At 37.7% G+C, this 27,987-nt stretch overlaps 1 protein-coding gene across 2 annotated transcripts; it reads right to left on the bottom strand.

The window, feature by feature from the left end:
• Positions 1 to 205: 205 nt before the first annotated feature.
• slc38a3b (solute carrier family 38 member 3b) lies at positions 206 to 27,262 on the bottom strand. Of its 2 annotated transcripts, XM_026167505.1 has the most exons (17): positions 26,919 to 27,262; positions 16,755 to 16,920; positions 16,375 to 16,395; positions 16,131 to 16,212; positions 15,895 to 16,010; positions 13,636 to 13,709; positions 13,009 to 13,101; positions 11,452 to 11,533; positions 5,224 to 5,306; positions 3,663 to 3,721; positions 3,127 to 3,300; positions 2,870 to 2,949; positions 2,687 to 2,787; positions 1,965 to 2,089; positions 1,728 to 1,872; positions 675 to 778; positions 206 to 585 (listed from the first exon to the last, which is right to left on the bottom strand). In XM_026167505.1, the coding sequence occupies exons 2-17, from the start codon at positions 16,856 to 16,858 to the stop codon at positions 481 to 483; spliced, it is 1,548 nt and encodes a 515-aa protein (XP_026023290.1). In that variant the 5' UTR covers positions 16,859 to 16,920; positions 26,919 to 27,262; the 3' UTR covers positions 206 to 480. The 2 variants fall into 2 exon arrangements, with proteins under 2 accessions (XP_026023290.1, XP_026023291.1); XM_026167506.1 differs by lacking the exon at positions 16,375 to 16,395 and having other exon boundaries at positions 26,919 to 27,261.
• Between the last annotated feature and the right edge of the window lie 725 nt (positions 27,263 to 27,987).

Below are 27,987 nucleotides of genomic sequence, written 5' to 3'. Positions count from 1 at the left end.
AATTTGTTTCCTTTCATACTGTCAATCATACTGTCTTTCTCTGTACAGTACCAGCTGCAGCTGTTTGTGTGTGTGAGTAAAGGGAAAACAACAGGGAAAGACAATTTCACTATCATCCCTGCATCCTTGGATGTTATCGCACTAACACAGGGTAACAAAAAAACAAAACAGAACAACAACCCTGTTCATTCGTAATTATTCAAATAAAAATTTACACTCTGTTAACTTAAATAATAAAATATTGAAATGAATGGATTTTGTACAGATACATGTTAAATTACAGTCAGAAAGTGACATTGATTTCCAAGAGTGATTCCTTTCTACCCACATACTATACTGGGTGTTTTACACATTTAGAAATCCGGAAGCTGTTCTTAGCAGCCCTGTAGTGTGTTCCTGCTTACTTGACAGTATTTTCTAACCATTGACCGTTTTACAGTATGTACTCCTTCCCTAAGACTACACACAATGAAGCAGCACTTAGTGTCCTCCAACAGCGAGGCCTTCCCCTGTTGTCCAGTCGATAATAATGAAGCTCAGACTCATTACCATGAAGGAGAAACCCAAAGCGGCAAAGCAGGCAGCCTAAGAATGATGGGAAAACATTTTGGACTTAACTATCAAGAAGTTGTAAAATGATGTAACATGCATGGCAAATATTTTCATTGCCTCACCATTATCTTAGGAAGAGAGTTCATGGGTTCATCTTCCTTGGGAACAATGCGGATGTAGAAGACAGCAGGGAAGATGAAAATAAGGCAAGGAGCTGATGTGGCGCCTGAAAAATAAAAAAGCATGCAATGCTGTAATAAAACTTTGATAAGAAAAAAATACACGGGACTCATTATTATTTGTTGATGTTTGTTTTCTGTTTTCTAAATTCTCGATCCATTCGTTCTCCTCCAGGGGGTACAAGTCACTAATCTGACACAGGGCTAACACAGAGAGATAGACACCCAATTTAGAATCACCAATTAATCTAACCGCACTAAGTGCATATCTTTGGACTGTGAGTGGAAGCCGGAGTACCCGGAGATAACCCACACAAACACAGGCAGAACATGTAAACTCCACACAGAAAGGTCCCGGGCAGACAGTGGAGTCAAACTCAGGGCCTTCTTCCTGTGAGGCCACAGTGCTAACCACCGTGTCACTGCTGCCCTTCTGTAAACTTGATTTGTAATTTATACTTTTATTCAGACTTTTTGATTATTTATACAACATATACATGTGCCTAATCCTAATCCCATTCTCCTAATCCCCTCTGTTTTACACGCTAGCACACAAAAAAGCAAAATCTGAAAACAGCTCTATTTATTATATCCTCTATTTTTTCTGCTTCCGTGCATAGATTCAAAAACAGGTAAACTCTGTACGTGAACCCTTGCTTTGAGGAAGTACCCGGTAGTCCCTAAGGTTAATGTTTTATACTTTTACCTGTAACCTATGAAACATGACCTCAGTCTGAAAACAAAGTGGAACAAAAATATTGACTTAAGCTGTCAGTGTGTCCATGACACTGGTCACGTTTTTAACATTTAATATTTGTTTGTGTGTGTATACAAATGGCAACTGAAGTTACCCATAAATCCAACCTATCAGTTCCCTTACTGCCTCTTGGAGATTTAAGCATTATACCCCCTCTTCTTGAGTCTCAGACTCCAGAGCATAAGAAAAGCATTACTGTTTTGATATTATTCCAACTTTACATTCAGTATTATACACACCAATAATGCCGAAGATTCCCAGAATGTTAGGAGCAAATATCACCAACATGTTAATAAAGGTGAGAAGAATGAGAGCGATGGCAATATGACGTAACCAGCTGAAAGATTTGGTGGGAAATATCATCTGCTGGATGGCTCTACGCACCTGTGGGCAAAAAAAATCACATTAGAAACACTATAATGTTACAATATTAATTTAATTATTGAATGAAGACTGAAATAAAATGCATCACTTACTGGGAATAGCACAATGGGGACTGTCAGTGTTACAGCAGTAAGGACAGCCACTCGCACACACAGGATCAAAGTGTCGTAAGGATCAATCCGGCTGTATGTGTGCAGTAGTTCAGTCTCCACATTGCCTACAGAAATATCAACATAAACTAGTTTAGCTGCGCATGAGCTCATTACTCAGCAACTGTGGACAGCATACCATGACAAACAATCTCCACAAGAGGGCGCTTGGGTTCCATGTAACACAGTAGAGGCAAATTCTGTAAAGGATGGAATCATTAAACAAAACAAAACAAAACAAAACCCCTGATTAGAAAATCTGTCTACAGAGACTCAATTTTTCCATGAAAAAGGTTACTACGCTTTTATAGAAACCACATTAGATCGTCTGGATGATGGCACTTAATAGCTAATACACAATAACTAACAATTAACAACAAGGAAAAGCTATTCCTTTGCGAGGAAAATGATTTTTATTTTTATTTTTTGCAAGATTTGTAAAGTATAATGAACATTTTAACACTGTATCTGAGTTGCCCCTCTAAAAAAAACTAATCTCCCTAGTCAAATATTTTCCAGCCCAAACTAGATTCCTTTTGTCTTACTTAATAATAACAAATATCTATCACTGTTCTGTCCACTTGATATGAACACAGCCATTTGTATTCGTCCGCTGGTACTGAAACACCAATCGTAAAAGAAATGTCAGGGAAAATTGCCCTCACCATAAAAAGTCAGGTAGCCAAAGAGAGCTGCCAGAAAGTACATGGTGTACATGATTAAGATGGAAATGTTGGACACCTTCTGCATCTTCTTCTTTGATGGGCTAAAATCAAAGAGTGGACATTAATGCCACATTTTGCACTGAGATGTTATCAAACATTGCAGGTTACAGATGGGCGACTCACTTGCGTAGCTCAGTGTAGATGGGCAGGACCTCAGGGTGGCAAACAAAAGCGAAAGCCAAAATCGGGATGGTGTATGCTGTCTGTTAAGAGACACATAAACACATGACTGTCTATTATTAGCAGTGCAGTTGAGCTTCCCCGCATACATGTGTGGAAACTAGCAAATACATTTACAGCATCTCAGCATCTCTGGCTTTCAATATTCAAAAGCGATACATATCCACAGATACAAACGGTTCTTCATCTCAGCCGCCTACCTGTGGGTTGATGGTGAACATGCGTGGGGTGCAGTGGGAGTCATCATCCTCGTGAACCACACCGTTGTTGTACTCATGGATATGGACTGAATCGTTCAAGCTGAGGTGGGAAGCGGTACCATTCACTGAGAACTCCTCAAAGGGGCAGGGAATCTGAAACTTCTTGAAGATGACCTGCAAATGTGGCAACATGTGGAAGAACAAACAGGAATATCATGAAAAATAAGGATAAGGTGATATGTCAGTCATTAAAAAAACATCCTCCAGTTATCAACAACTACTTAGAAAAACCATTTCAATCTAGATTAGGGCCACTCAGCCTCTAAGTAGACAGATTTAACTTTGAACCTCTGATGTCTGTATAGTAGCTCTTATATTAGCCTTATCAAACACTGACACATTCCACCAAAAATAGAGACAAGGATGGGAAAGTTAGCAACATAAAGTGTACGCCAGGAAGGCATGCCAGAGCAAAAGAGGCTCTGTGTGCGCAGTGACTGTGATGATGTGCCACTGTGTGTGTTGGACCAACTTACTGCAGTGAGAAAGAACACCATGCAGCTGAGAGAAAACCCGCTGGTGTAGCCAAGGTAACCTGAAAATAAAGAGAACGAGAAAATTCATAACTGCTCCTCAGACTGAATTCATGTGTTGTTTGGAACCACTATTAACTGCATTAGCTTTAGATGCTCCTTGTCATAAATGAAGCTACTGCAATAACATCCTGAAAATGTACAGAGTGACCTCACAGCACTGTGAGGGCAAAGACGGCATGTTTATACTGTGTATTAACGAGCAGAATATGCCGGAATTGAGAGTGCGATTATGTCAGGAGAAATTATTTTTAACTGAACAGCCCGCTGTTTTCGCTGTGAGGGGTAGGACAAGAACGCACTAATTGCTTGACTGCAATGTACATACCTTTGCCTTCAAAAATTATTAGATAAGTTGGATTAATTTCAAATAATCTTAACTGATAACTTCTAAGTATAGAAAATATTTCTTGAACACAAACTGGCAAATGCACGAGTTAGATAAATGCACTGCATGAAAACAACCCAAAACTCAAACCCACTACTCTGGAGTATAATGAAAAGGAGCAAAACTACTTTAAAGAAGCTATGTTACAACGAGTAGCTGAATAAAAGGACATTAACTGTTAATACAGACTGTCAACACATAATACTTGTTATGCAGGAACCTTGCCCAGCTGCCATGGAGATCCATTTTAAACAGAAAAAACATTTAATTAAGTTAAAAAAAAAAAAAAAGTAAGTCAAACTGTAAATTTAAGTGAAGACAACATAAATATTTTATATTATTTCACTAGCTATTGATTATTAGTATATTACATATTATATTATTACTTTTTTTTTTTTTACTCTTAGGGAATTCAAATAATCTATTATTTATATTGGAAAGTTAAGCCCGCTGGTGATGTGTACATGGTCCTGGAAGTCTGGCTAGACTCACAGATCAGTGAATTTGGCTTTTTTATCTGCTTCAAGCTTATCTTTTATCTCTGGTCACTGTGTGTACAGAAAACACCTATACATTCATCTATATGCAATTGCCCACTCGCTTTAATATTGTGTCAGCAATAAGGTTAAAGTTGCCTTAGTGGTCTGATTCAAAAGAGGATGTTTTTGTTTTTGTTTTCTTTTTTAACAGCAGGGCAACTGTAGGGAGAAAAAACATCATCACTGTCTGATGTATGCATTAGATCACATGTTAGCTGATTCTGATAACGGTTTTGAATGACTGCTGAAAACTCATTTTTATAGGTTAGCTTTCCCTTAATCCTCATCCCTTTATTTTTGGCCATAGTTTACAACTATTTGCTTATATGTCTGAATGAGCTTCTGACCATATGTTCGATTGTGTGCCTGTTTATGTGTCTGTACATTCGAACGTGCATATTTATCTTTAATATATGGCTTTTATTCAAACTGTGGAGCAATTTGTAGCTGTGACAGTTTTCTAATATCTGTAAAAAGGTATTATTATAGCATGTTCCAACACACTAAAAGCTTTCTTTGGTAAATGGAAGTGGAAAACAGTACTCCCATAACAAAGATATATTTACATTATACTCACCAAGCTGTTTCATTAAAGCAAGGGGCAGGATGATACTGGCAGAGACCATGATGACCAGGTAGTTTCCGTTCAAGTACCACAGACTGTTTGGAGAAAAATCTAGTTTATTTTGGTAAGAGTGTGTGGTGGTAACATATTTCTTCATTCTGTACATGTAGCATAGAGTTAGTGCTGTTTTTGTACTTTTAAAAATGTCAGTGCGGCTAAATCTGTGACACAAGGCTGTTAAAAATCTGTTGGTCCAAATGGCTGATGTACCCCATTTTGTCAGGCCAACAGTAACCTGTTGGGAACACCCTTGGCCGCAAGATTGTGGAAAAAATGTGTCTGCTTATGTTACTCTCGACAGAAGTACTAGAATAGTGTGTTGCATAACTCAGATTATTTATATGACAGGTCACAGTTGCAGTAAAGCAAAACACTATGGTGCCTAAACATCTTAGGACTGAAGAAGTCAGCAAATGTTACCAGTATAAGCTTAAAGTCCCTGTCAGACACTTTATCCTCTCTTTCAAACAGAAAAAAAGACATCAGACAAGTATTAGTGTTCACATTTACAGTCTCCTTCTACAGCTCTGCTAGTTTGTCATCATCAGACATGTCCTCACTCTGAACAAATATCTTGTGAAATTCATTCAAAAAGAAATATCTCTGTTGTGCAACCTCAATAGCTGAGATTACATGTATATGTTTATTCTAAGGACATGTAGACAAATGTTAGTGTTACAGTGGCTTCGTACTTCTGTGTTAAATCTACACCGTGGTATCTGTCATATCTGCAAACCCTGCTGAAACCCTGCACTGTAAACTATCTTGTAACCCACGCCATAACCTACACTGTAAACTATCTTGTAATCCACGCCATAACCTACACTGTAACCTGTGTCATAACCTGTTGTTGTTGTTGACACATCCTGTGCAGGTTCAGAGGGTGCAAACCTGCGAAGGTTTATTCTCCAATTGACTAAATAACAGTACTAGTAATTATCAAAATCATTATTTATGGGTTGTTGTTTTTTTTAAGTTTAATTATAAAACAAATTTACTGTTGTTATCATCAATTTTTCAAATTTACTATTTTTCAGAAAAAGCAGAAAAAATAGTAAAAGACATTCTTATATTTTATCAAGATACCGAAATACAGTTATTTACCTACCAATCAACTGCGCCTGCTCAAATTTGGGTATAAAAACATTATTTCCTTTTGTTATTTGCCCAAAGAACAGCTCTAAATTTGAGTTTTAAATACGTTTTGCACAGATTACTGAAATATTTGTGTTTTATTGTTTTATGACAGGTGGTCTAATAACTTCTGTATAAATGCTGACACTCAGTTGTCAGGTGTTAGGGTGCAGTTAGAGATGCTGCAGAGAGTCTGACTTCTTTTATGATATAGCTTTTATCGATTTGACACTGTGATCCAGCTGTATAATAAAGGATGGACATAATATATTTAAGTTTTAAAAACATTTATTTGTCTTTAATCACTACTCAAATCATCAGTTATACTAAATGGAATGCAGTGGCATCTATATGACTTTTTTCCAGTGGGACTAATCTATCTAAGCACTTTACAGTGCCTTTTTTATACTTACCGTATCCATACAGCGAGTTATTCTGTGAACTTTAGCGCTTTATCTACCTGGCATCTGCTAAGTGAATATAAATAAATGAATGTGGTGAAACAGCATGTTTATAGTCATTTTACCTGTCTAAACTTAAAACATCAGGAGCTGTAGAGCCAAATGGTACCACACAAACATGCAGTTTAAAGTCAACTGTCTCTTAAATCCTGTGCATAGGAAAGTCTTTGTCCCCTAAAGCCTGTTTCTCACTGCTAAGCCTGTTATTCTTAACCCTGCAAGAAACACAATGAGTAGGATCGGCTGTCTGCCACAGTCCTACATGCTGGAACACAGTGTGATCTATGACACTACCAGTGTTTATTTGTGTATGCATGTGTGCATGCGAATTTGGGCGAGTCACTTAAAAGCAGGGGAAGTTGCACAAATCATAGGTCATGTCTTCTTTGGCCTTTTAGGCGGTAGGTCAAATGAGAGCAGCTTTCACATGCAGGTGCACTTGCACTTGGGACAAGTTCTGTCCAGTCAAGTCTAGAGTTCAAATCCAAGTTCAGTCAAATGAAGTCTTTGGAAGTAGACTGTGTTAGTCTGACTAGCAGTATTTTAACATTTAGCTTCCAAAGTTGCATTAGCAGTGACAATAGTGACAATACAAACAGTTTTGGTTTTCTCTCCCTCAAAATTAGTTTTTGATTTAACTTTCACTGTTCTCATAGAGTGACAACCCTAGGTTGGATTAACAGATTTTTTTATAGAACCGAATGGCAGACAGAAAAAATCAACAAAGTAGCTACTGTTTCCAAATGTCTCAGCCTCTCTGCATTTGAACATGATGGACATCACTGGACCCTTTATATTTTGCCAAAAAAAACTTTCCCATACCCTACATAAAACAACACCAACCAATTCAGATCTACTTTAGCACTGGCACAAACTACTTAAACTCAGGCAGAGTGAAAGGCACTTGGCTGTCTCTCCACCACACGATAGCTTTCTAATTCAAGAGCCACTAGTCATAAATAAAACTGCAGACCCACTACACACCCCTCATTCCTCTTAGTTGCTGTGACGTCATGAATTTGGACAACAAGGTTCATCGAGTGGACATGAACACAGTGTGCCTCCGTTGCTAAAGGGCTGGCCCTGAGCTGACCTATCCTCAGCCTCAGAATTTGGCACCCCATTTTACACCACCTGCTGCTGTCATTTATGTGTGTGTGTGTGTGCAAGACATGTAGAGCAGTTACAGAGTTCAATACATCTATTTCATTTGGCTATAAGCGTTTAACGTAGGTGGCAAGTAGGTTGAGAACTACGAGAGAACTGCTGTTGTCATGTGGGTTTAGGTCAGGGGTCAGCAACCCTAAGGGTTAACTGATGGCACGGCCATAGCTGGACTGGCCATCGGGCGTACTAGGCATTTGCTCGGTGGCCCGATTATCCTTTTTTTTGTAACGGTATAAACAATGAAAGGTGGTGGATTGGCCAGATGCTGGCCGGTGTGTAAAAATAACTCAGTTGTTTGGAGGTGGCTATGGCGGAGCTTCCACAGATTCAGTAAAATTAACAAGTGGTGGAGGCCAGCAGGTGGATGAGGGAAGGGGAGGCAGGAGGAGAGACCCGAGGCAGCCGCCGGTCCGAGTGTCAGGTGAACTGAACTTCAGCTAAGAAGTTATGACCTGCAGTCTATCTGGGTCAGATATAAACCAAGTTTAGTTTATTTTCGTTGTGCTGACTTTTTACAGTCAGTTACAATAACCCGTACTCCGTACTAGCTAGCATGACGGAGTTTCTATACAGCTGGGTGGGTGCTATGATGTTACTGATGTTGAACTTTATTTTATTCATAAGGTTAGTTAGTAGAGTTGCCAACCTTCCCGTAAAAAGACGGAATCGTCCCGTATTCAGAGAAAATATTACGCGTTTGGTGTTGAGCTGAGAAGGGACGCAGTTTGTCCTGGACTTCAGCTAGGATGGAAAAAGACACAAAGCTGGAGTTGCCTCTTCTTCTCTCATTCTCTCCCCCTCCCTCTCCTGTTGCTATTTTAATCATGAAACTGATCAATGATCAGCTGATCGGCTTTTCTCTCTTGTTTGTTTATCTCCCACTTTGCGCCAGAAAGAGGAAACCAGCGGATGTCGCGCTAAACAACAGCAGCACGTTTAAGCTTGATCAGCTGTTGTTAGAATTTATTTAATATTAATTTCTAGTATCAGCTGATGTTTGCTGGAGCCACAGCTGTAAACCTGCTGGTCATGATATGGTTTGGTTATGTGATGAGAGGGAAACATGAAGATGTAACCAGGAGATGTCCTTACTGAATCATCAGAGCTGTGATGGAGAAACAGGTTTAACTTTTAGGTGACATGAATGAGTTGAAGGGAAGTTATGAACTGTTTCTGAGAGACAAATAACACCAGGATCCTTTTTTTTATGTAGCTGACAGCTGGTAACTGTGCAGGGGTGGATCTGGCAAAGTTTTGGCAGGAGGGCCAGGTTGGGCATTAACAGGGAAAGGGGGGCACAAAGAAATACTTTCTTATTCTCTTTTAAAATGTCGGGCTGCTATTAAATAATTATCTGAAGCTTACAACCAAAGTTTTTATCTGATGTAAAATGTATAGAAATCATACATATACCAACAAGACTGTACATCACTGTCACCACAGTGTTTGCTTTCATTCAAAGTCTTTATAGCTTTAATACCTGGTGGGCCGGTCTCTAGTCAAAATGCCTGTTTTTTTGTCCCAATCCAGCCCTGGGCACGACACGCAGTGAATTAATCTGAGAAGGTGCATTAAAAAATAAATGGCCACGTCAACGATGCACATCGGAAATCAACTCACATAGATACATTAGTTGTGCCACTTCTTAATGATAGTATCTTAGCTAACAACCCCAACTACCAGATTCAACTTGTAATTGGCTAAAAATAACTTAGCCTATCGGTGAGAGGGACGTTGTTACCTTTCCACATTCCGACACTTCAAAAGCTTCAGGAGCTTTTTGCTCAGCATCAGCACCACGGAAATACACGGATACATCCGTAGACTCGAGACAGAATTCACAATGCGTTTTTGGGACTTTCAGGTGTATGGACCAATGTTTTATTTTCTGATCAAACCAGAACACTTTAATGAGCAGCTAGATTTGTCTCGCATTATCTGGCTGAGTTAATGCCAGTTAATGCAACATCGAAGCAGCTGGAATCCATAGCTGTGCGTGTTCATGGAGCTTGCATTTTCACCTGCTGGACATCACTACCTGACAAGTTTAACTTTCTTCAGAACATTGCAGGGGCCTTATTGACAGTATTTGGCTCTACATATCTGTGTGAACAGATTTTCTCTCACATGAGTGTCCTCGGGTAGCCGTCTGAATGCTGGACACTCGGAGACCTCTGTCTCTGAGTGGGAGGCCAGAGATCACACTAACATGTGTGTCTCTGTATTAACAGACATGCCATATTGGCTTAGTTTATTTTTGTTATCATTGTTGTGAGGAGACCATAAATAGCATTTGCATTTTCTGTTGTACAGTTCATTTGCTGTTATGGAGTTCTTGTTATGGATAAAAAGTTTTTGTTTCAAAACAGCTGATAACTATTTGCTGATACCTGCCAACATCTGCAAACTAATATCATTCTATAAAGTGGTTCTATATATTGTGTAGCTGTTAATATAGAGTGTTATTAAATTTATTGCTAATGCAATCATATGGCACACTGACTTCTGAGGAAATTTTAGATGGCACTCACCATCAGAAAGGTTGCCTACCCCTGGTTTAGGTTGTCTCACTTGGTTTTAATCTTAATCTTAAGACTTAATAATGTTGAGGTCAGGATTCTGGATTGCCACACTATGTGTTGCAAGACCCCTTACAACCGAAGGTCTTTTTTTATGACTTTAAATATTTGAAGCACCTACGACTTGAACAATTATGTAATTATGAGTCCATGCATCATTCATTCCCTTCTGCTTATTGAATACAAGGTCATGGGGCGGCTGGAGTCTATCCAAGCAAGAGGAAAATTCCACTAAAATACACAAACGAGCAACAATTGGAACAAGCCCCATGCTTAGATGAAAATCTTGTGTCAAGCCCATTTAACTCAGAAGGTCTGCACATTATGCCCTGACATGTGTAATCCTGCTAGTTGGCATTATATAAATAAAACTAAATTGAACTGAATAAAGTATTCTGTTGAGTATCTTGAGCTATTGAATATCTGCCCTCAGACCGTCTAGGCTGCAGCACATAAGTATTATAGCTGCAATCCATTTTGAGCACAAGGTTTTTTTAGATTTAAACAGACAGCTGGAATCTACTTCAGTCCTCCGTGGCCTTATGCAGACCGTGTCTCTGGCATAACTCTGACGTGGACAGTGCTTGCCTCTACAAGCTGACAGTAGTGAGGATTGATGTTGTGTGCTTTAGTATCAGATGCCCTTCCTTCATGTCCTTCCTGTTGTTCAGCCAATTCCAGGCTCCCATTCTCATTACACCCCCAAACCAACTGACTCAGTAAATGCTGCAAACTGGGCCAGGCCCCATGACCCTGCACACAGTGTCTCAGCTCTGGGTCAACAACAGGCAAGACTCATGTGCTCATGTACTGAAAAGGACATAAATGACAAGACTCACTCGCTGTTGGGCTCAACCTTCAGGAAAGCTTGGATGACCAGCGGTAACTCGGATTTAACAATGTAAAGGTAGCTGGACATAGCTGTAACAAGACAAGACAGGGGAAATGTAACATGTGGTGAAGTAAACCACAGTGCAAGTACACACGCTAACCAAACAGACATCAGAAAAACCATGACACAAGTACACTTACCACATCATGTTTACATAGGTGACACAGCCGTCGCTACTACTGTGGACACTGTGGTCGCGTCCTTTGTACTTTTGGGAAATTGGATGTTTTACAAATTTTTACTACTTTCAGTATTTATCGTTGGCACCAAAACTTTATTGCTTTGAAACAGGTTTAAGATTATAACTTAGCTGAGCTGGGACGATAGACTCTGTTACCTTTCAAGCAAAAATGTGTATTTGTTGAAAAATAAGGTCAGTTTTCCAATGACAATTATGCTATGTAGCTTCTTTACAGTGCAATTGTTATACCTATGAGTAATATCTGCAACTGTTTTGGTTAGAAGAAGCAGGTGAAGTTAGTGGTAGTGAGTGGTATGACTGATCACAGTGACATGCTTATGCGTTTACAGCTTGCATTAACATATTTTCCCCTTTTCAGTTATCTGGATACAGATCGTACCAGATCTTACCACGTAGTAGCAGCAAACTAGTTATGAAATCAGTATGGGTTTATCTCAATTATGGACTAATTTAGAGCTTAAGAAGTTTTGCGAGGCACATTAAAATCACATTAAATCACATCACACTAAAACATATAATCAAGCTCTCCTACAATAAATAATTAAGTACAAGATAGAGCTGAAAAATGCATTTGAGAACATTTTTAAAGTCAAGTTTAAAGAAAGAGTGAAAAAAACAAAACAAAAAAACATCAATGACTGTGATAATCTAAGGTGACTTTCACAGATAATTTTCATGTCTTGACTCTGGTCTTAGGAAACGCCACTGTTGCCCGATGACACTCACAGGACTGACTGCTTCAGTTTCACTTGATGAAATGTTTTTTTGTTGTAGGCCATGAAATGCTTCAAATGTAATCTTACAATCAGTACCAAAGCTAATCGTTAGTGAAGAAAGGAAAGCAGCATTATCTTTTTGAGTCTGTTAGTAATCAAGCAGCTCCATTTTCAATTCTGAAATCAACAGGGTAAACTGTGGCTTTTTTCTTAAGAAGCTGGGTTGAGTAGTTCATGCTTAAGGAAGAAGGTATGACCTAGTTTGTCTCAACAACTTTCTGGTCAGTAAGAAGAGCAAATCTTTTTAATGTCAAAATCACAAGGAATACAGCTACTTATAAGCAGCTACTTCATTGTTAATACTCTATCATATCCCAAACTTATAAATAGGACCAAAAGCCAAAGTAATACTAATGGCTTATTTGACTATAGTTATAGGGTCTTTACCGTACAGTATAAGGCACCTTGAAGTGATTTGGTGCAATAAGCATATAACAGAATTGAATTGAAGTAAATCAGTTTATAGCTTCAGGCCAGTGGAAGAACACATGAGCGAACATGTTCCAAACCTACACTGTCTCCTCACCTCCAATATTTTGCAGGGTGATTGCTGTGCCAGCAGCTATTTTTCCAAGATTGCCAAAGGCCCTGTACCCCAGCTGTTCATAAGCTCGGATTCCTGTAAGCAGATTACAAACAATCACAAATTTAGTTATATTTGCTATGATCTCTGTCCAAGGAACACAACGAGACGCTTTCAGAGGGGTTGACAAATGACTGCACAACTTAGATAAATAGAGAGTACGCTGACATGACTTTTTTTCTAGTTTTAAAATTTGCCTAGACAATTTTAACTCAGCGAAACCTCAAATTACAGAATAAAAAAACAAAACAAAATGTCTTTATTTAATGAGACAGGGCATTACACAAGTCGCGATGACTGAAAATCAAATCCTTCTATACAAAATTGACTTTTAAAAATACATTTAAATTATGAATACTTTATTTGTTGATAAAGTTTTTTTCACATAACCTTTTTTTCAGTCAAGCACTCTTTGACATTAAGCGGTTTTTGATCTTTTTAACTTTATAAGCTGTCCTTTTCTAATGGCAACCACAATAGCAATCTCCAGGGGATTTTCGATGTGAGAACTTTACAACATGTAATTGTACCATTTCTTTTCAAAACACTGAGAAATGACACAATGCTTACCCACAATGCCTGAGGATTTGAGCAGCAGATGAATAGAGTAGGATGACAGAGCTGCTACCGCAGTCAGAAGAAACCTGTGACAAAAAACAAAAGTCACACACTCGTTATTTTCTATACCACTATTATCCTGAAATTTGTTTTCTGATTCATGATATTTTGTGGTCATAAATTAGCACTGACTGCATCAGCTGATTGTGCCGCACAGTACATATGACCACACAAGAAAAAATCCGTTTCTGACTCCAGGTTTTTTATTTCGGTAAACCACCTGTCACCTGTCTCAAACCCGCTCTCCATACTAATCTCATTCATAAAGTGCTTTACAAATCCAAGCATTATGGCTAACAGGTGGATTTTCCAGTTTGAGTGCAGCTAACCAAACAATGAAGAACCACTTACTGCTTTAGAGACAGAGAGTGACAGCTGGACAGCATTACCTCACTTTTAACATAAAACTCATTGATATAGCCAAGGGCAGGACAAAAGTGAAAAACTGATGTTTTTTATATTTCATTTTATTTTACTGTTCTTATTTTAGGCTCCAGCACCCCCCGCGACCCTGAAAAGGATAGGCGGAAGCGACTGGGTGGATGGATGTCCTTATTTTCTCCTGAGTTATTAGTTTTGTTAGCTAACATAAACTAATGTAAGTCTATTGACCGCAAAAAAACCTACCACATGATGTCACGTTCTCTACTGGCACAAGATGGCAATAAACATGTTTTAAAAACTTGAACTTTCAGAATCCCGAAGGATTAAGCACTTATTTCTTAAATCCAGCTACACAGGCAGTGTTACATCTGTCAGCTTTTCATGATGTAAATTAGCCTTTATATGTGAAGTGTTTATATCAACTTTAATTGCAACTGTTTAAAATACTTATTCCAGCCAGATCTATAAACCTTGCAGTATCATGTATTTTCAGTAGTATTTTTTCAGTCTGGATAGATGTTTCAGTGGCTGAAACACCTGTTCTAGCATTAATGTGGTTATAATACAGACATCTATAAACATACTTATTTTGCTGTACTTATTTATTCCTTTTTTCTTCTGTATGTGTTAAATTTGGCTTGATGTAATATTACATTCTAACTATATTTGTGCTAATCATACACTATACAGTTCTAATGCAAGTACTAATAGGAAGATTCCATAAGGCTATAGGTTCCTTCAGTACAAGAGCTACTCTGTATAAACTAAACTGACTTCCTGCTTTCACCAGACGCTGAGGCCATTTTCTGCTCCAGTCTCACTTAAACAGCTACTTAAACATAAACTATATGACTAGGAAAACCTGGGTCATGGTCTAACAGCAGCTGTCTGTATGGATGCCTCTATGGGGTCTGGCGGTTCAGTTATTCTGAGCTGTGGCCTTTCTATGGCCTATGTGGCAAGGAGGCTTGGGGCCTAAGAGAGGCAATAAATAAAAGTGAACCAATCTTGGCATATAATGTGTTGCAAGACATTAAGACATATAATAAATCAGTACTATTTATAAATGCACTGAAAAGGCAGATTACTTTGAGAAGTACAACTTAGTTTACCTCCTTTCATTTTAATCACTGCATATCAGTAGAATAGCAAATCTTGAGGTCAGAAAATTGTTGGAAAAAGACTAATTGTTTTTTTTGCTGACAGGTGGGAAGCTGTCATACATTTGTTTGTTCAATATAAATGTGGGGCCAGACAGCATCGCTTAGGATGACTCCTTATACCAAGATCTCTGTGATTCCCTACATCCATGTGAGAATTCCTTTCCTAGGTGAAGATATTTCCTGAGGTCTTCACTGGTTTCTTGGCACTGCCATGAGAACGTAGTTCTAAGAATTAGTCTCAAAATAGTTTTCCATATGCTAGCTCCATAGTGTACTGGTTAACACATTTCCTTAATATACAAAAGATCCCTGTGTTGAGACCAGTAGGGGTTACAAAACCAGCCTCAAGAGGTCACAAGCCAGTCTGCTCCCATTTGGGAGTATTAATGGGAGAATTGTGCCAGAAAAGACATCCAGTGTAAAATATGTAGATCCATCCATAAGGGAGGCACTGAAACTACCTGCTACAGAACTTTCTATATGCTGATAGATATAGTCTTTTCTTTTGACAGTGCAAGAATAGACTGTCCCCATACAGTAAAAGCTATTGTACGAGGCTTGAAATAATGATTGTATCAATCTAATTAATGATAAAAGGTGAACAAGTATCCTCCTCCAAAAGGAATGTTTAAGACAATATTTGTTTTAAAAATCATTTACTCACCAAAAAAGGAGTATCCCAGTGTTGGCCATGGCATAAGCTAAACCCAGGATTCCACTACCCATAATAGCATTGCCCAAGTTGAAGACCGACATGCCAAAAGACGTCTTTCCTTCAAACTGTAAATGCAATATAAATAAATAAATAAAAAACAGAGTATACATTAAATGCCAATTTAAGATAAAACCTAACGTTGTTACCTATGTTATATAGCTATAATTGTTGGGTTTCTCACTTACATCTGTGAAACGTATGGGTTTCTTTCCGCCTTCGTTGGGCAAAAATTCCTCGTTCTCCAGTCCATCATCAGGCTCTTCATATCTAGAGGCCAGATTTGCAGGTGTTAATTGATGGCATTTCCATCCACCACTGAGAAAGTGAGCAAACATCGTCTGCAGACTCTAGCAAATCATGTGCTTTGAAGGTGACGTAATGAGCAAATATGTAGCTGAAAACCCTTGACGTAAATCTCTGCAAACATACCTGACTGTTTGAGTGCCATTTCTGTATAAGGATCCACCAGTTGAGGCGAGCACAAAAACAAGGTAAACATGCATTTAAAAAAGCAAATATTATTTATGAAGTTATACTTTATGTGGTTCACCACATCTGTTATCTTGTTCATCATTTTCAATGTTAATGGAGAATTATCATAGTGGCAACAGTAAGCAAAAACAAATCAAACATCTGCTTTTAGCTTTAGCAGTGACATTTGAATTTAAAAGAATATTGGTTAATTGGATTTATGAGATTGTGGCTTTCACACAAGTATAACTAGAGAAAGACGAAAAGGAAAGCGTAAAAAATACTTGCTTCAAGCTGTATTAAACAAAGGCAGCCATTCATAAGGAAAGAATACTCACTGATCCTCATCTAGCATTGTTTTCAATGGCACACCCACATCATCGCCGAGGTCATGACTTTTCCCGTTTGATAATATGTTCATCTCTGATTGAGAAGGCTCCATAATTCAAGCTCTGTTTGGTGTATGCGTTCGATTAAAGCAGTTCTTATGAGTGACTTGAATATCTAGGGCAGAGGTGGAAAGAACATGAGTCAGATAACATATCAGACAAGAGGCCTTATTTGTTTTGGATAAACCATTTCATAAAGACAATGTACACTTAACATGCTTAATGGCCCTCAAGACATGTGGTTTCAGCCAGCCTGTTGTAGACAATCAGCTACTTTTTAATGCTTGTGGAAACACAAGCTTTCTCTAAAAGTTCATAGACTTTTGATTAGTCCATGTGAAAAATATCCTTATATACATCTCTGCAAGTTTGTTAAACTTGAAAAGGGTGGACCTGAAGAAACCCTTATATACAATCCTTCTTTTCAGAGAGGGCCTAGAAATATGCTGTGGGGCTGCCTTTGTCTGTGCCACATCACTGAAAGCTAAACTTTACAAGCCACAAACAAGTCATTTGTTTTTGCCTAATTTTCTTTTTTAGAAATTGGAACAAAATGTTGTGTTCATGACGTTATCAAATTTTTCTATCCAGAATACATCTGTACAGCACAGGAATGACTCAGAGTCAACAGAGTGACGTTCAACATGCCTGACAACAGGATCTGACCTCATTTGTTCTTTTTCAGAAGTTTCTGCAGTCCATACACTGAACTGCAAATAATGAAATGTGAGGATGAAATATGACGATGCATGTTCTGCTTTCCAGAACTTCAGAATGGAGCAAAGCAAACAAGTCAGGATCACTAAGGCAAAGTCCACAGTCAGAGTACTTTTTTTTATAACCGTATTTGCTCTTGTCTTTTATATTCCAGATCCCTCGATTTTTAGTGCTACTGCTGACATCCCCACACAATGACACTGTGGCCTTGATGATGAATATAAACATGAGTATGATTAAACGAGATGCCAGATCACTCACAACAAAATGCTTCAAATAACAGAGAAAGCGCTTTCCAAAGCAGCTATTATGAGGCTACTATAATTATACAGTTTAACAGTAGCATCAGTGTGGGGGATGCTGTATTCACAGTTACAGTCAGAAGAGAATGTCAGAGTATTTGTCATTTATCATTAGCAAGCCTGTAATTAATAGCTCTTTAAAATTTGCCTCGGACTTTTTAACAGAAATAAATACTCTTCTATACTTCAGTGAGAACTTAGACAGACAATGGTGTGTTGTTAGTAGTTTCCGCTGTGACCAGGGTAGATCAGCTCAATTGTGTTCACAGTGTCCTCTCTGCCAGAAGATCACTGCTGTGGCTATTCATAGTGTACAATTAAAGAGTGTCATTGATACAATGCCACTGAAGCTAGGAAAGAAACTTGAGAGGACACTGCGTGCTGCTTCACAATACAATCGGGTACTGAGCTCTTCAAATTTATGAATACCTTTCATCAATTAAAAAAAGAAGAAGATCTAAATCTGGATTTTAAATTAAAAAGAAAAAATACCTAACATTACTGATACCTTGCACCATGTTATCTGGTGAGTCAGTATTTGCTCAATGATACCACGTCCCTTAACGTAGCCTCAATCCCCTAGCCTAAAAACCCCTGATGTAAACACTTCCTGTTGCAACACTGGCCTTTGACAGCAATTATTTCCAGTGAGGTAAATTCAGAGGAGAAAATGTTGTGTGAATGCTATTTTCAAATTGAAATACACTTTGTGATACAAGTTATGATTAGTGTTGGCCATCACACGAAAAGCAATCGCAAACAAGCAAAAATAAATCAAACTTAGAAACGTAAACATGTAGAGCTCAAAATGTTGAGCCTCTCACGGTGAGTGAAACTACAGTCATTATGTTTGTTCATGAACAACCACAAAGCATGGGATCACTGAATTTACAGTAAACACAACAAGAGCCTATTGTTTTGTCTCGTGACTTTATCATGTTTATACCTAAATACAGCAGTGACTGTTCTGTTGTAGTCTTCTATATATCTAAAACTCAACATATATGTCTTGACCATAATGCACAGCACCATGCATGGTGAGAACAAAATGCAACAATGCAACATATCAGCTGCCAAACACAGTTGTCAAGATCATTTGGGCTTGCTGTTTGCCACAGGTCGTGGGCACCTTGCTGTCCGTATGCCAGTACTCTAAATGTGAGGCCATCTGTCCTACAGCAAAATCTTGGCCCCAACTTGGTCATACAACTGGATAATGATCCCAAGCACAGCAGCAAATCTACAGCAGAATGAATCAAGATGTTGCAATGACACAGTCAAAGTCCAGACCTCAACCTGATTGAAATGCTGCTGTGAGACCTGAACAACTCTGCCCATAAATGAATGGTTACAAATGTAAATGAACTGAAGCAGTGTTATTAAGAGGAAGAGTGGGCCAAAATTCCTCCTCAATAATGGAAGAGACTGATAAAGTCAAACGGAAAAAGATTACTTTGAGTTATCAGTGCTAAAGGTGGATCTACTGAAACATAGACTACTCTGTGTTTCACAGGGCTGCATTACGGAAGAGGATTAGGGACACTGGGGGAAAAAAGTGGGCACGTCTTTTTTTTTCTTCTTTTCCTGAATTCTGAAAAAAAAGTCAGAATTCTGACTTTTTTTCTCAGATTGTTTTTCCAGTGGCCCTAATCCTCTTCCGTACTGCATAGAGTACCATGAAAAATAAGAAAAATCTCAGTTTGGTTCATCAAAAAATGATAAAACTGTTAATGCAAGAAAAGCATAATCTAACCACAACCATAAAAAAGTATTATGGTTAAGGTTATTCAATTAAATGTCAAATTATTCAAGGCTGTATTCTCTCTAAATTATTGCATTATTTCTAAAGTTACAAGTACACAATTTCCTCTTATGACCACTAAAAAACCTCATTTAGAGGGAATGAAAATAAAGGTCTTACTGTAGAAACACATGCAACAAAGTGAGTGTGCACGTGTGCACGTGTGTGCATGATCACTGAAACAAAACTGAGTGCAACTGAGAACACTCTTATAAAATAACCCATGAACATTTAAACTTCCTCATTTATTTCTTTATTCAAAAGTATGGAAAGAGCTGCCAGGGGAAATAAAAAGTCTGATGAAACTTTAAAAAGGCTACAAGAGCAGAGGTGGCCAACTAAAACTATGTGAAAACACAGTTGCAGGACAAATTGGGAAATAAAAAGTCTTGGGAAATTGGGAATATAAATTGATTCATAACACTAATCAGAGCCGCAATGGTAGTCCTACTAAGATCACACCACAGACAGCAGAGGTGAATATGAGAAGGGAAAGCGCTTCAGACTTGGCACAGGGATTATCAATGGAAGTCAGTGTTTCTGTGACAGTGTGGACAATGTTAAGGACATTGCACAATGTCAGTCTCAGCGGATGGCGTCTGACGCTTGTTTGCTATTCAACACAAAACTGCAAGATTCAATTTAGCTATAGAACATCAACATATAATTGATGACTGGATAATCATTGTTCAGTGAGCTCCTCGTGATCTTGACCAACATAAATATATTTGGCATCAGGATGTTTGGCACAAAGCTCGCCAGGACTACCATATTGTCTCAACACTGAAGTACAGAGGTGGGGGGACAGGAGCATGACTTTTATAGATGGCACCGTACATCCTAATGGATTTACCAAACTATGGACTGAAAAGACAACATAGTACCACATAATTACTAGTTACAGAAGTAAAAGGACTCAAATTACCACAAAGTTTATAAAATTTGGCTCAAATGTTAAAAACAGATTTGTATACAAATTTTATCAGAAGTGTGGCTTTGCTAAACCAGAGAATTCTTTATTATTGTGAAAAGGAGATATGATAGATATGAGGCACTTTGCAGTATATCTTAGCAAATACATATCAAATTTAAATTTTAAAAAAGTTGTTTTCAAAGAAATATCACAAGTCAAACCAGCTCCACATATTTTTCTACATTCAGAATCTTTTTTCAGAGTACAAAAAGTTAATAGACACATGAAAAAGTTTCTGAAAATTGTAGGAGATATTAGGAAAATGTCACAGCTGCTACAGCTGGGACACATCTTAGTATAGAACTTTGACAAATACAGAAAATATTTGCCAGTGATTTCCACTTAAATGTTCCCATAAAACACAAAAGTAAACTAAAGCCAAATTATTTCTTTATACTAACACATATAAGATAATTTTAAAGAGCAGAGCTTGTCACTGATCCAGAAGCCTGAGTTTTTTAAGCGTATATTTGTGTCCCGTGAAAATTTGTGACGTTCACTCCTAAAACCATTCGACCTGTGAATTTGGTCATTTTCTTTCCAAAGAAATTACCCCGCCTACGTGGAAATTTAGCTCTAAAACCTGTTGAAATGCGGGCTGGTTCTAAAAAGGTATCAATTTAAAACTTGCTTTAACATAATTTCAAGAACTCTTAGACTTTATATAGATTCCAAATGAGTTTTGTTTTCAGCAACGAAGTGACAAAAACTGAAAAGTCTCATTTTGAGCTACTATATTTATCTGACATTTGAAATGTTTGAACAAGTGGGAGGGTTAAAGATTAGCTGATTTCTTTCTCTCTTTTTTGACAATTCAAGGTTAAAAGTTCAAGTAAGAGGAGCTATTTATATATTTTTTCTTATCATTAAAACCAGAGCATCTATTCCTGTGACACTAGGACATAAAGCAGGGCATGCACGCGACAAACACGGGACAGTGGGGAGCAGGCAAGCACATGTAGATGAGAAAGGCGCATGTGGCACGAGGTTCAGCCAAGAGCGCCTGGCAGCACCAGCTCATCCTAATCCACGTGCTTCCAGGGGACAGGGGACCACATGCTCATGTCTTGCATTACAGCCAGAACTTGAATTACATATTCTTTCCATTTATCATGATAGGTTTCTCAACAACTAAAACCTTCATATTAACACGAACGTTTTAAACAGTTCAAAAGAACAGATGATTTATTTTACTTTAAACAGGCATGACTAGAAAGTATACTAAAAGTATTCTAACCATTCATTTTGAAGGAAAACTGAGGTGTTTAATTTAGAAATGAATTGCATAAATTATACATTATACAAATGTATAACGTCAAATGTATGTTAAATCAAACAGACAGGGACATTAAAGACTACATAAAAAGAAAATAGTTGCAGGAGAAAAAAAGGAGTGCTGTTAACTATAAAACATTTCTGTTTTTAGCTTTAACTACCCCCAAGTAGTTCTGAAATTGCCTTTTTGCTGAACTGCATAAATAAAGTAAAAAATAAACATGATAGACATTTATTTAAGCAACTTGATGCTTTGGTACAACTGTCTTCCATCTCTAAGGTTGAACCCTCTATAATTTCAATAAAATAATCTTGGCTTATTTTTCTTAGTCATCACATACAAGCTGCCTAAATCATTTAAAGGGTCATAAAATGAAGCACCACCACTAGAAAGCACACAAGGACGAAATTCAATGTGCAGTTGTGCAAGCAGACAATACAGTCTGTGTTTGTACAAAGATTTAGTTGAAAACATTAGGCTCAGTTGTCCGATAAAGGATGATTTGTAGAGCAATAGCAAACAGCCCAACAAACCTCCCCATATTTCATCAGTACGGGTTCAGGTGCACCCTGATGGTAGGTGAAGTTGTGAGTTACACATCCCAGAGGCTGACACTTTAGGATCTAGGGAACCATAAAATGTCAGATTTTATTTTAAGCCTAATTGATACATCCCGAATTGTTCCAAAGGAAGTCAGTACAAGCACCTGTACAGGTCCGAGTAGATATAAAAGCTATTATTTATGATTATTTATGCAAGTTTTTCCCAGATTCTCCTGTCTACAATCTTTATAATTAATGCTAGATGTAAAATGTTATAGACAATAATAAAGCAAAAATTTAAAAAACAGTAGGACATTTTATTTATGATTCACATTTTATTATACAATAATTATATAGTCACTGTGTTTAACACAGAAGATAAAAACACTCAAACGTACATAGGTTCATGACAAAAACACAAAGAAATAAAATACAACAGACAAGCGCACATATGCAGTTATAGAGAACAGCACCGGGTTTCAGGCTTGATAGCACAGAACGAAGTCACCATGGAAAGAAGACAGTAAAAGATACTTCAAATTAGTTTAACCAGGATGGTTCAAAGACAGCTTGAGTTATCAGTAATGTCTTGATCCTTTGAGAAGAGTTTTACATTTGTTGCTAGCATGGTTTTGAACTGATTTTGCCCATTTGTAGTAAAAAAAATAGTTTAAAAAAACAAACAAAATTTTGTATCGTGTTGAAACCCAGCAAATACACAGATGTATTTTACATTGTGCAAATTATGCAATTATTATGCTTTATTAGCACTAAAGCAGTTAAGGAGGCTTTAGTGTTAATAAAGCCACTGTAATGCTTTCTATAAATGACCTCTCAACTTCAACTATCTAACAAGACAGACCAAGATGATAGCATGACTTTGTACCGTGAGAATAAGAGATTACATATATTTATCAGCTGTAATTAAGTGTTTATTAACAAACACTATTTTTTTTTTGTAATCTACAGTGTTACAAAGAAGATCTTCTGAATAACAAGAATTAACCATATATATCTGTGCCATACATGAGTAAAGTGAAAAACCAGTGCAGTGCAATAATAATAAACCAACTATATTTCTTTTAATATTAAAAGCATATGTCCTACAGTTATCAAAAGGAAGTAAGAAGTAACTACAACCAGCTTTTTTTAAAGGGGCTGTTTGATTTAATTTTTAGCCAAAACAGTTTGGTAAGTTATTTAAGCAAATAGTTAACTCTCATTAATTATGATTACTTGATAAACTGCAGGACATTTTTCTGAAGCACAGTTTGGTAACCAGGAGTTTGCAGCGGGAAGTACTGAGCAATTATACTCTGTGCATGTGTTTCAGGCAGCTTTTACACTGCATCACAAGAATGTTGCATTTTTCATTTTTAACGGGTGAATTACTGACAGGGCAGGGTGTTGTTTTATTTGAACAGTTAAAAAATACAAAATGATTAAATGTGACATCAATGCGAGAATAAAGTGATTGCAGTGGAAGCATTATAGCAGGTACCCTGGCTTAAAGGCCTACGGATATTTTGATTCCTTGTTACGACATGGGGGAAAATAATAATAAATGTTTTATGTTGTATGTTTTTATTACATTGTCTCTGAGGGCTTTTATGTCTCATATTATGATTTGAACAATTAAGTGTCCCTTTTCACATTTTTCCATGAAACACTGTTTTGAGAAAGAAGGATGAATGCAGTAATAATGTTGTATGAGGAAAACCTATCAAAGTGACCACTTTAATGAGTAAATTGTAATGTCAGGCTTTTGGGATAAAACCTAAACATTTACCGAGGGAATGGGAAACCTTAGTGTTTTCTATAATCTTTCCCATATGGGTCAGTACACACAGAGCAATAATTTTGTCCATCAGAGCCAGAATTTATCATTATTGTTCATTTGAAGTCCAGTTATTGTCTCTACTGAGGGAAATATCTTACTCTTTCATGTCTAACTCTATCTGATGTATGGTGTTGAGTAGATTTCACTCAGCACTCCTTGGAAAACATGTCTGCTGCAGCCAAAAATGATGCATGATGCTATGAGTTAGAAATCGAAATAATGAGCTGAAATTTGAACGGCTGCTATCTAACATTTTATTATTATTAATTGTCGTTCAGGGGATTTCTTGGGGTTACAAAACATTAGACTAAATAGCCAAGGAAATTCTTTAGGACAAGTACAAATATAAATACAAAATCTATGGCTCATTGTGGAATATTTCAGTCATCATATATTAACATGTCAGTGCATATTCATCCACAGGGAACAAACTTGGGGGATAAAAGCTTAAAAAATCCACTCTGAACAGAATTAGAGCTCTCTTTTCAATCTTAACTCTCTCATAAAATGCTGAACAAAATGTATTTTTGCCACACAATATAAACAATATCAACAAACGACTATGACTTTCTAATGACTTCAATATAAATAGACACTGGCGCATGATGAAGTCTGGTTCAACCCACAAAGATTATGAGACCCATGACAAAGATAATAATAACCTGACACATGACAGTTAGACTGACTTAAATACAACATTTCACAGGTCTCTTTAATGTGACACATGAGTACAGCTGGCTGCATCCCACATGGATAAAACACTGACTTCCACGCACTGTGCACCTGTCAGGTTCCTGCTCAAACTCCTAGTCACTTTGTTCATTACACAAGGCTTATCTGCTCATTCTGCACTATAATGACCCCAGGACAAAACCCCACACTGGGGTTTCGATAGGGACCAAAGTCAAACACATACACCCTCTCTCACATTACCTGGAAACCAATTTTTTTCCCCCCCCAATATGTCACAGTCGAACACATCTAGTCAACACATGCATTTAAGCAGCTTGGGGTCGAAAGATCTTGACAGCCATTGCAGAAAAACATTCACCACCTACCACATTTCCACACATTTCCAGCAAAAGGAAAATCTAAGCCAGCCGCCTGCAGCCCACTTGTTAAGTTTTATCCTACATTAACACAAGCTGTTATGCTGATTTCAAAACAAAGCAAAACAAAACTGCAGCTTCATGAAACCACCTGGCCCAAACAGTTTTACTGTAAGTATTGTTATTATTGCTGAACAACACTTTACAGTTAAGCAGCTTTTCAACATAAACAGCCACTGTAAATTCTTAATTATATACTCAGAGCTAGAATGCACACTGTATGCAAAAATTAAAAAAAAAAAAAAAAAGTGTCACTCTCACTAATCTTCCACCCATCATCTTGTTGTACTATCATTTGGTTTTCAGTTTCTCACAAAACAAATGCTCACAGTCAAGTAGCTGAAACCTGTTTATTTTAGGCATCTTCAGCTGAAAATGGCTCGTTTTAAATGTATTTATTACCTGTTACAATTTATTTATTTATTTAACTGAACTGTAGCCTCTTTATTGGTCAACACATAAGCCTAGTTTATACTTAGAATGGGATAAAAATCCATTTCACAGCATTATCTAAATTAAAATGACCACAAATAAATAAATCAAGTAACAATACAGCAGAAGTAGCCTGATACAAATCAAGACACATTCAGCTTAAGAAAACAGAAAAGCAGCGAATATTTAGTTCACAAAAACCTCAGTGACACAACATATGAAATGTAATAATGTAATCATGCTTAATCTTCAGCCCACAGTAACAAAGGCAGACTTTAAAGTGCTTTAAAGGGCTGCTCTTAGTTCCTTCTGGTGTTTATAGCTACTGATCCACTCTTGCCGTTGTTAGATGTTTGTCACCTTGTGGTGAACTAAGTCGGAAAAATTTTTAGTTTCCGTCGGATATGGTTTCGCTAAGAGGAGGAAAAGGAAAGGGCTTAGCTACTCCATACCATGTGCCTGCATGTGCTACAGCCTAAACCGCAGGGAAGTAGCCTGTTCTACAACCTGTAAGAATACTGGGACACTGGGGTCACAACATGTCAAAGTTTTACACCTTCCTGTGAAAAAAATTTGCTCAAAATAGGAATCATATAAGCGATCAAACCCGTTTCTGTGTCACATACTGCTCACGTAGGCATTCGTCCAGCTTGGATTTACCTGTTGCAACTGCGCTACAGTAACTTTCAGGCGCATCGGTTTATATTTAAGAAAGATTCACAACAACAACGGATGAGCACCAGTTTGTTGCCCTGGATGAAACGCATAGTCGTGACATCTGCTCTTGGCGCTCACTCCAGAGGGACCGAGCTACTCTTTCTTCATTGATCACCCCCTTTTAGGAAACAAAGCTATAGCCTATATATCCAAAGAGTGAAGCTACAATTTCCTTTATGTCTTCTTCATTGCTTTCCCCTTAGGTTACTATATTCCTGCGTGGTTGAATGAAAATCAAAAGATCGCAATAAAGGTTTAAAGTATTATTTTACAAGTGTCCACCTCTCAGTGAAGGCAGAAAAACCTGGAAATATGTCAGTCACAATAAGTAACAAAGCCATTCCCCTAAAAAATAAATATAAATAAATAAAACAAATAAAAAAGACAGGATTGTGATGTCTTACCAAAAGCTCGTATCACGAAGCTTCCACGATAATTCCGCTGGTAAGTGGGAACAATCTGATGACCTCGCTCTCCTTTCGTGCGTTTCGCGTGTCTTTCTTTTCCTCAGGGAAGGTGAGAGTTGCCCATCTATCTGTCTATCTGTATTCGTGGATTTTTACGCACATTTGTACCGTCTCTTTCCAAACCAGTGGCCACAAACTGTTCTTTGAGAGATGGTCTGCATTGTAAAACCATTTGAAGCTCCAACTGTGGGGGTCGTGGTAGGTCCGCCTCCTTTGCAACCCCCGCCGCCCCCGCCGGGTATTTAGCCGCGTTGCTCGATGTAGTGTTCAGCCACTTGGTTCTGTGAGTGAGCCTGTGAGCGAATATGAGAAAAAAAATCTGACTTTCAGCAGGCACTGATTACTCAAGTCTTCGGAATGAAGAACTTAACTGCACGGCTCTTTAGATCTGTCTGATAATAGAGGAGACGTCCTGCTAAGTTTCACATACGTGTCGTAATTGTCTGAAAGCTTTTAAAAACCCGACAGTGCCAAATACGCGCGTTCATCTTTGTCTCCCTATATTCCGCATACCGTGGTTCCTGCACTGAAAAGCTGTATTAGTACATTATTTTTCTTAAATTGTGTGTCTTGTGTTGGATCCAGTGGTTTCCTCTGCTCGCTCACAAAAAAATTGCAAAGGTGAGGAGGTCACTTGTTTGCTTCTGGCACTCAGACAAGTATTTACCAATGGATCACACTTTCTTTTATGTATTTATTTTTCTTAATCTAAATCAATAAATTGATTTGAGATGTGGCTTTGGTGCAGGTATGAGTTATTAAAGTTTAAGATATCTTATCCTGAAATATCACCAGCCAGCAGCTGCACAAATACAGACAATTATCAGAATTCAGTAGAATAGACCATAAGAGGAAACCAATGAAAGACAAAAATAGTGTAGTTGTAGATAAAATATTAAAACATAAAATAAACAAGCCTAGTGTGAAGCAAGAGTTGCAACCCAGATTGGATCAAATAACTGGCTATTACATAGCTTACAAGTATATCATAAAGGTATGGTTATAC

Source organism: Astatotilapia calliptera, chromosome 5 (assembly GCF_900246225.1).
Source record: "Astatotilapia calliptera chromosome 5, fAstCal1.2, whole genome shotgun sequence".
NCBI lineage: Eukaryota > Metazoa > Chordata > Actinopteri > Cichliformes > Cichlidae > Astatotilapia > Astatotilapia calliptera.
Note: the sequence above shows the minus strand (reverse complement) of the source record. Positions and strands in the feature narration are given on the sequence as shown.

Excerpts from the sequence above, each read along its gene's own strand:
- slc38a3b (XM_026167505.1), bottom strand. The coding sequence starts at position 16,858 with ATGGAGCCTTCTCAATCAGAGATGAACATATTATCAAACGGGAAAAGT. Across the intron at positions 16,396-16,754 it reads ACAATGCTAGATGAGGATCA|AAATGGCACTCAAACAGTCA; the intron begins GTGAGTATTCTT and ends ATCCTTATACAG. Across the intron at positions 3,301-3,662 it reads TGGTGTTCTTTCTCACTGCA|GTCATCTTCAAGAAGTTTCA; the intron begins GTAAGTTGGTCC and ends CCACATTTGCAG.